This window comes from Thunnus albacares, chromosome 17, assembly GCF_914725855.1.
Source record: "Thunnus albacares chromosome 17, fThuAlb1.1, whole genome shotgun sequence".
NCBI lineage: Eukaryota > Metazoa > Chordata > Actinopteri > Scombriformes > Scombridae > Thunnus > Thunnus albacares.
The window spans coordinates 15,848,579-15,858,533 of NC_058122.1; the positions used below are offsets into that span (position 1 = coordinate 15,848,579).

At 42.1% G+C, this 9,955-nt stretch overlaps 1 protein-coding gene across 1 annotated transcript; it reads left to right on the forward strand.

Annotated features, from left to right (window-relative positions):
• Positions 1–5,101, forward strand: LOC122967632 (transmembrane protein 100). Its single transcript, XM_044332379.1, has 2 exons — positions 1–2,422; positions 2,559–5,101. Exons 1-2 carry the CDS (start codon positions 2,352–2,354, stop codon positions 3,022–3,024), a joined length of 537 nt encoding a protein of 178 aa, XP_044188314.1. The 5' UTR covers positions 1–2,351; the 3' UTR covers positions 3,025–5,101.
• Positions 5,102–9,955: the final 4,854 nt, after the last annotated feature.

A 9,955-nucleotide genomic window follows, 5' to 3' on the forward strand; every position in this document is an offset into this window, starting at 1 on the left:
TAAGCTTCAGATTGTCTGGTAGGTAACAGACAATAGGAGTGCATTAACTCAAGCCACTGCTCCTGGCTTAAGTGAGAAAATCACTCACGTGTGTTCACAAGACCTATGTTCCAGCAACAGAATTGTCTCACCACTCATGGATTGCAGCCAAGTCATCTGTATGAGACTGTAGCAATGTGCGGCAGGCCTCTGGTCCGCCCATACAGTCTTGGATCAGTGTGTGTGAAGACAGTAGAGGAGGAGGCAGTGAAGCATCCTTGAGATCACGTCAACACTACATACAGGTCCCATTGGGAGTGGCGCCTACGCAATTCAGCCTTCCTGTGACCTGCATACATGAGCTGTTGCATGGCTCTGGCTGTCACCAGCAGAACTCTTCCACTCCTGCCAGCATGGCCTGGCCCTGCCCAGGTTACCCATGTCTCACGCCTGTGTTCCACTTTTCTCACGCCTTTTTTTTGTCACATAATGGAAGATCCAAAGCAGTTTTATTTTCCATGGAAGAAGCTTCATTTTCTTTCCCATGTCAGCACTGCTGTATGTCACACGTACTCTCACTCAGAGAGGGACGGAATTGAATAACCGTTCACATTCCTTCCTTCTGTTTCACTTTTTCAGCTTTTTTCTTTTCCCTTTTTCAGTGCCCAGAGTCCACTGCACAAGACACTGGAGTCCAAGTACAAATCCACAGAAACCGAACAGTGCTACTAGGAATCCACTTCTCTCCTTCACATGCCCATTGCTCTTGAACATCTCTTTTCTCCTGCACCCTTGCCCCTCACAAACACATTCCTCACTTCCTTTCTTTTGCTTCTCTTTTGCTTGTCTACAGCTCTAATGACTGTTGAGCTACAGCAGAGGTTGTTAAGTCAGTGTGGTCATCACTTAGGCTGCATTAGGGTGTATCATTTGATTTCCCCCACCATTCAGCTTTTTCTAGGCCAGCTTCCTCCGTCAAGTTGTTTTTTTTCTGTCAAGGAAAAGAATACAGTGGTTTAAAAAATCAGTTGTCCCATGCTAATGGAGGCATGTTTGGCATTTATATGAGAATATTAGATATCTGTTAATCGGATAATGTGTCCCTTGTGGGCATTAAAGAGAAGTAATCCTTTAATCTAATTATGAGTGGATAACCTATAGCTAAGCTTAAGTCATGCTACTGTTTTATAACTGTATAGATATGTTATTTTAAACCCATTATTAAAGCTTGTTGGTTGCTAGATGGTCCCACATCTCTACTTTTTGGATTCCCACAATGTCTTTGACTTTTACATTTTGGACATATATTGAGGTCAAATCATCAAATGTACATTATTTTAAACATCAGTGTATGCATTTTTACCCCTATAATTGAAGGTAAAGGTACAAACTCTAAAGCCATTCAGGATTCATCATTCAGCATCAACTTGCCATATTATGTTCACAGTTCATTTTCAGAAACCTTTGAGCAAAAAAAAAAAGATAAAATGTAAATCCATATTCAGTTGTGTACACATATTTATCCTTCTACAACGTGGCTTTTTCGATATATATGAGTTAGATTAGCAAATTTAGGAGAAGAGAGTTGTCTGGATTGATTTTATTTTCATGGAGGAGAGAGCTGAGCGTAGTAGGGATTATCTACTACTAGCTTGCCTTCCATTCAGTAAGGACTGGCACCGGCAGTGTGAGTGGGTGGGAAATGAGTGGGGGCTGCCTGTGTTTTTCATGAGTCTGTTTCTGTCTTGTGTGGGCATGCTCAATAGTGTATTTACACTTTCATTATAGAGGCACTGTATATTTGACGTTCTCTACCAGTGTCCTCAGATGTCTGCATGCACATAAAAGGAAGAGAGTGTGGGTGGCTGTAGGGTTTCTGTTTGATGCTGTTGTCCACGCAAGAGCTGGTGGGGTGTGATGGCAGCACCATTACTGTATGATTTCCATATGGAGGTGACACATCTGTGCTATTGCGGTGTGGGCTGAGATACCCCTTTCCCCATCAAGTAAATGAAAAAAAGTAGCTTTCCAATCTGAGATGATGAAAGATTATCCTTTCTCCACAGATTTTTAGTCAGCAAAAAGGTTTCTTTATTCCCCAGAGGACGCTTTTACTCTGCAGAACAACAACAAAAAAAAAGACTGCAATTGAGAGCCAGTGATGGGGAGATGAAGAAAAGAGGGAGCAGTTAACTCTTCTCCCCTCCCCCTTCCTGTTCTTCGTCAACCCCTGTTCTCCCTGCTTCAATGTTTGACGTCACACAAAAGAAGACCAATGAGAGCACTTGGACGTCCCCGTTTTTCTTCCCATGCTCCTCCCCTTCCCATAGTCCCTTATATATCTCCCGTCACTACATTCAGCACAGTGTACAATGTGCTGCCAGAGAGCCAGCAGGCAGTGCACAGAGAAACAGCCAGAGAGGGAGGGAGAGAAAGGGAAAGTGTGAGTGGATTTCAGCGCTGACTTAAAAGCATTCTTCCAACACGCTCCCGTCACTTCTCAGGTCTCATTTAGACCTCTTTCTCCTTTCTCTGTCTCTTTATCTCTGCCTTTCTCTGTATCTTTTCTGTTCCTCCAGGCCGGACCTGACTACAAACGGGATTCAAGAGGCCAACGCTGCAGTGTGGTTTCAGGATCCACCAGCCCACACCGTTAGGATGGGCTGTACGACAGGCCACCTGGCTTGCCAACCGCAGCCTCAGACCTTGGGGCAGGAGGGTCAGTCCCTGGAGGCTGGTGGTGCCAAAGTTCCAGAGGTGCTCTCCTCCTTGGAGCGTCTGTCCCAGGCCACTGGAGGCATGGAGAAGTCCTGGTACCGCTGCATCTTTCCCTTTGGAATCATCTCTTTGGTGATTGGTGTAGCAGGGACAGGGGTGACCTACACCTATAATGACCTGCCTCAAACCAAAGTGGTGTCAGTGGTGCTACTCATCATGGGGATTTTGCTGTTGCTGATGGCCACTGCCTGTTGGACTGTCCACAAGAAGAAGAGAAGGAAAAAGAAAGAGGGAGGCTCATTCACCTCTGAGCAATGTCCCCTGTGAAACTCATGGAGGAAACAGTTGTAGGAACTTGAAAACAGAGACATGCCCAGGGTTGGGAGCTCAAGGTTTGGCTAAGAAAGCCGCTACTCCACCTCCTCCTAGCGCCAAATCCCCTCTATTCTTTATCACAGAGTTTGGCACAGCTCATACCGGAGATTACTTGGGCTGAGAAATATTAGAGAGAGGAGGGACAGATAGACAGGACACTGAAGATCTGTTTAGTCTGTGAGGTTTGGACCATTTTGGATTAGCAAGGAGGTATCACCAACACCTCACACACTCTTTTATCATCAGACAGCAGGTGTCCAGTGTCAAAACAACCTCCAAGGAGACACACACAAATATGCATTGCACGCTGCATGCATATTTACACACATGGATACATGGCCCTCACAGTCCTCACTCACATATGCACTAGCAGTCACAGTGGGAGCTCACACAGACACCCAACACGCTATGCAGAGCTTCTGCTGGAGTCAATGCTGGCGTCACTAGGCACGTCAGTCACAGCATTCCTCCTGCCAGGACAGGTGACTCTCAAAGAGGCCAGAAGTGGGCCAAAGACGGCAACCTGATACCCAGCTGAAAGAGCAGCGCACCCGCGTCAGCGGCCAGCGTCATTCACTCGTCCTGTGACACCGCAGCAATGTGTTGGGGGCTTTTTTTACGCAATGGGAGAGTGGAACTTGAGTCCAGCAGGATCTTACTGGCATCTGTGTGGACGATGAGCTGGAGAGGGCAGAGGACCTGCTGGGGAAGTGGAAGGTGTTAGCGTATGCATGTGGTCAAATAAAGATTCTGGTGAACTGAAAGACTGTTGGACCTTGGACTTCATTGCTAAGGAACAAAAGATTTGCACACATGGCAATGTCCATGTCATAAAAGGCCTTTTGTAGCTTCAGCTTCACATTACAAAGGAGTGGGTCACTGACTTTCTGACTGACTGATTGCTCTCCTGACAATGTGCGAGCATTTACGCCCAGCCTAGTGTCTACGTGGGGTACCTCACCTCCACACAGGCCAGGCCAGGATTACTGAAGGACACTGCCCGAGGGGACATGCCACTGCGGGGACACTTTGACTGATCCTACTCTCCTACAGCCCCTCCCGCTTGGTGCCTTGAGCAAGAACACATGGAAAAAGGCTCTGTCACATTCCCCCACTTCCATCTGAACTCCTGAGAATATCCCCCCTCGCTCGCTCTCTCTTTACCCCATCAGGACTTTCCTCATCCCTCCCACATGCCTTTCCACTATTTCCTCCATCCAACATCCTCAGTTTCTGCCTTGATTCCAGTCATTTCCTTGACATAGCCCAGTGTGTACAGCCTTTTGATACACAAATTAGGACGCACACACTTAAATTTAAACCCCACCATCAACAGATGTCTGTCTTTATTTCTTTGTGCCAAAGAAAGAAGATTATTTTCTCTCTCACAGTGGAAAGAATATTGACTGAGAGTGAGTGGCAAATCCCTTTGTCAGTCTGAAAATAGGGTACAAGGCTGTTCTCTAGTGAATACTGATCATGTTTGTGCTCTGAGTGACTCTGGGGTTTCCCTTTCCTACGCTTTTTCTTTCAGAGAGAGTGGCTGAATGTAGCTGTGAATAGGTTCTTTCTGTTGGTGTGTGGTCTCATGATGAGACACACAATGGCATTTTATTCTTGTCTTAAACATTCTTGCGTAGGACAGAAAACGCAAATCACGGAAGGAGAAAGTGCAATGTACAGAATGTATAGAGCTTGAAAGGAGTCTAGACTGTCTCCAGTGAAGGACTGTGTAGTAGCACCCCTTTACCCTTGAAAACTATCATTGATCACTATTGCATCGATCCCAGCTACCATGTTAGTGACGTTTGTTGCTGAGTAAAATGTGTCTATGCATCCAGAGGTAGCAGTTAATACACAATGCCAAAGACTTTCCAATTACCCGGCTGCAGTCGCCTTCCTGCTTCAATAGAGATTGCAGGGTACAAAGGAGTGATGTCTGCGCAATGTCAGTCTATTCCCTCTTTTTTTTGAGACAATGTTGCCTCAAAAAAGAATAAAATGATGATGATGATGACGATTATTATTATTATTGTATAACATTATAATTTATAATACTATAATTATTATAATTGCTATAATAACTATTATTCTAATAAAATTATTAACAGTTTGCAGACCTCACTCCTTTTTACCTTGTAATGAAATTTTTTTTGTCTCGTACCTGAATAATTTGCCTGGATGTGCATACACTTGGTCCCTCTCCTGCTTCAATGGACACAGTACAGTGGATCAGTCCTATCTGACACTTTTTTTGCAGCTCATTGTGCATTTGAATGTTCTCTTGTATAGTGATTTGCATAGTCAGCCAAAGTCTGTTACTTTCAACAAAGGGAAGAAATCAGGCAAAAAGAAGTAATGGTGGAGCACAAAAGCAGAAACTGGCATGTCATTCCTTTCACCTTTATGTAGGAGTGGGGAGCTATCCTTGTGGTTAGATTGGGATGAGTCATCCGGAACAGAAAAGTATTATTCTTAGGGGATATGATGCATTACAGCAGCAACTAACTGGATGTGGAGAATGTCATTTATGAACCTTTCTTCTTTGACAAAAAGGATTAACATAGATCAGTCTGTACCTGCAAACACCTGCATATGGCCACATCAACCCTGTGTTTCTTTTAAGGTTAACATGAATGGAAGTGCTCATAAAGACAAGTATTTATGAACATGTACTATCCTCTAAACAGTAAGACAAGAGAGAAACCCCAGGATTACGTTACATTAGATTATGGTAACGGCATTGCAGCAGACTGTCTCGTTTCTGTGGACTGTAGCATATCGGTCTGTCTGTCTCTCCTATCTTCAGATCTGTTCACTTGATTTGGGATTTGCGCCAATCAATTAACCTTCAAGGGGTGGAGTTAATGGAGTTTTAACTTTTCGCAGATGTATCATTGAACTGTGCTCAACTATTTTTGTTAAGTAATTGATGAAATCATTAGCTGTGCAATGTTTAAGAAAGTTGACAGAAGAGCTGTGGTTACGAATGTCGTGTTTGTATGTGATGTTGCTTTAGATTTAGAAGCTGTCCAGCAACGCACACAGTATTTTCACTCAGAGAAGGATGTTGCATCGTTGTACTTGGTAATTTTCAAACTATTTTGTGCCAGTATGTTGCCACATTGATGGTAGGTGACCAGAAATGGTTTGTAAGAGATGTGAAGAGATTTCCCCTCTGCCTTTTGAAAAATTAAAGGGAAAATCTACCTCACTGTGCTGCGGGGAAATATGTCCCTCACCCAGCGGACAGCCATGCTGTCTGCCTTTGCTGTTGATCACTCCAGTGAGTGACAAAAATATGTTTGTTTGTGTGCCCTCTAATATTTGGTGCTGTATATACAACTATTTTATATTCATACTGTATATTTCTACTTATATGTAAATTTGAATCGTTGTATTAAAGAAATGTTATGTGAAAACATCTGTCTGTGATATTGTAGCACAAAGGTTTGTGGTATAAGGAGAAACTCCCTGAGCATTAATCAAAAAATATCTTTGTACAAACTTTTCTGCTTTGGGAGATTATTCAGGATCATCTACAGGGTAATGACAATAAACTCTATCCCAAAAGGTCTGGAATAATCTCTGGACAGAGCTAAAAATACAGAAGACGGATGGGGGTGGATAGTGAGAAGACAATGAACTGACACGCTGTTTCGACTATTTGAACACTGTCCACATTAGATTGCAATTGTCACTGCACTTAATCATTTACAACATAAAAAAAATCTTTGATTGAGGAGACCACTTGAGCATACACTTTGGTTCAGATCTAGATGCTGTATATAGGCACATTACTGTGTGCTGCCCTGCCAGTTTAAATGACTGGTACAGATAGCTGGAGACATGCGGGATACTTCGGTTGTTAGGAAAACAGACAGTAGAAAGGGATTAAAACAACACCACCTAGAACAAATGACACCCCCTACTGGCAAAATAATGAAATGGGCAAAACACTCACTCCGCAACAAAGATATTCTACACTGCATATCATTAACATGGTCTGCCCAAGTAAGACTCACAGAACTGTTGACTAGGAATTTATTTTATATTTGAAGTAACACATCTCACTGTACACTGGTTCTGGGAAATGGCTGTGGGTGTGGAGGGAACAGTTTTGGGTCTGAATAAAGGGTGGGGAGGCCAACAAGGGCAAAGTGCAGATGGGGTGGAAGTGGTCAGTTGGGATTGCTAGGGTCAGCACAGATTACAGGAAACCAGATGGGAGCAACTCATCCGCCTCTCAATCTCCAGAATTTGGCGTAAAACTCAAGCATTCAGCGCTATTTGGCTTATATCAACATAATTTGGCGTAAAACCCAAGCATTCAGCGCTATTTGGCTTATATCAACAGAATTTGGCGTAAGACCCAAGCATTCAGTGCTATTTGGCTTATATCAAACTTTGATACAGAAAAACTGACACTAGTTCAAAAATGCAAAGCCAGAAATACACAACAAGCTGCACAATGTGACATTAGGAAGTCTGGAAACAATTCTGTTGTGTATTTAATTAGTCACTGCTTGCTGTTGGTTCCAGTTAATACCTTTGTAGTCAGGAATAACATTTCAATTCTACTTCAGATATTATGACGCAGTTTGGGAGACAGGTGGGAATCATACATGCTTGGCCAGACAGTCAAATTGATTCACAAGCACAATGAAATTAAAACGCCGTCTCAGTATAGGTATTGTAATAGAGATAAATGAGATACAGATGAGATGCACCTGGATATAATCACTCAGAGACTTGAGAATACTGGAATAATATAATACTGTCACAGGTTCTGAACACTGATTATTCTGGAAATCTCAGTCATGAATAAAATACATTATAGATGCAGGAAAAAAGAAACTGGATTTCTCTATACCCCCATGAAAGACCCACTCTCCTGTCTGACTTTTTCATATTCTGTCACTCTCTTTTTATATCAAATGTCAGCGTTTCAGTCCACAAATGCTTTTTTTTCAAGATGTGTTCTCCAGTGGATGTCAGGTTTCTTTAATTAATGCTTTAATTAATACTTACTTCTTATGAAGTAAACTGTTCAAGTGTGAAGCCATTGCTTTCCCATCTACTTTTCAGATCAAACTCAGTTACTTCATGTGGGAGGTACAGTCTTTATAATGACACATCTTTTTTAGTACAATATGCTGAGAAATAATGGATGCTTAGAGAACAAAAATTATAGACTTGGACCATGCAGTTCTGCAAGCTTATTGTGTATGGTTTCATTGGTGTAATTATTTTCAATTTAGGTTAAATGCACTGCCCGATTTCTTTTTCCTAGCAATTACTGGTCACTTTGTTTTTTTACCGAGAACATGGTTGAGATGGGTTGGAGTTTCTATGGAAACACTGACTGCATCCAATTGAGGATGTCACAGCCTCTGCCCCATCTGAGGTCACTCAGATACAAGATAATTTGATCATACAACACCTCCAGTATGAAATGCAGCAAAAATTACGTGCCTCAGTGAACACATGGAAAAATAACAAATATATTTTCTTTATTCACTATCACGCATGTGGCCTACGTTTATAGATGGGTGACAGATAAGGCAGAAGGCCACATATTTTTCTATTGACTTGCCCTGTTGTAGTGCATTTGGGAAGTATATAAATGATATAAATTACTAATTGTTTTAAACTTACCAGAGCATTTTATTCTATTCCTCTTAAAAGCAACTATTGAGTCATAGCGGAAATGTTGAACACCGGCTCTTGGAGGTGATGATGAGATTGAGTGAGCTGGTGATGCACAGATCAATAGACAGCCTGAAAGGAACAAATGATTGCCACTGTAGTGTACTCTGCTCCTTTATGACCCTCTTCAAAAGACCAATCAAGAGGACACTATTCTGGCAAGGGAGTAGTCTATTCATTCACAATAGGGATCCAACACAATGGTCTTAATCATCATGTAATTTCCTCAAAGGCAGCTGCGTCAGAGGCCATACCAATCTTTCTCTTTATTCATTTACATCTCCACAAGGACACACAAATATTGATGAATTGATAAGTTTTCTGTGTGTGTGTGTCTGTGTGTGTGATGTACAAAAGGACAAGACATAATGATTTCTTAATGTCCCCTATTATAAGGTACACATCAATAATCTTGTTTGCTCCACCAGCGTTTTCATTCTTTGTACTTGCCATTATGCTCACATTCACTTAGGTTTACTTTGGACTTTGATTTCTTGATTAACCTATCCTCAAACCCTCAGTGTCTAATATAACATTTCCCCCCCACTGGCCAACTTGGCCAGTAGATTAGGGTTTTACTGGCCCCTTTTATATTTTCATTGGCCCGGCAACCAAAAAATGAAAATAACTTTTTTTCATTTTTTTTTCTATTCATTGTATACATAATAAGTACAAAAGTGAAGTTCCCTTTAGATTTGGTTGTTTTCCTTTAATTATGGAAACAAATATGACAAATATATGACAAATATGGATCAGTAAATGAATGGTGTATAAATGTAGGTTTCTCCATATTTTGTCCTCCTCCCTCTGCTGCTACTGATCACAGACTCACTGCTGAAGGTACTGTTGGTAGAGAGGAAGGGCAGGCAGCCTGAAGTCTACATGAATCCAACTAATTTTACGATATTTAGCTAATTAGACTCATTCGTTACATACAATGAACGTTCATCAAAGTTCACTATTAGCATAACGAGCTCCGTACTACTGTTAAACATAGCGGCTGCGGATAAGAGGGGAGTTGACTGCTGGAAGTCAAAGACTGTTCAACAGTTTGATAAATTACGACTCGAGTGCATAAAACCTGAAGTCCGTTTCATTCTGTCCGTTGTGGACTGTGTGTGTGTGTGTGTGCAGCTCAGCCCCGCCCTCGTGCAAACAAGCAAAGACAGAGAGC

Coding starts and splice junctions, on each gene's coding strand:
- LOC122967632 (XM_044332379.1), top strand. CDS start 2,352: ATGTGCTGCCAGAGAGCCAGCAGGCAGTGCACAGAGAAACAGCCAGAG. Junction 2,423..2,558: donor GAGGGAGAGAAAGGGAAAGT/GTGAGTGGATTT, acceptor CTGTTCCTCCAG/GCCGGACCTGACTACAAACG.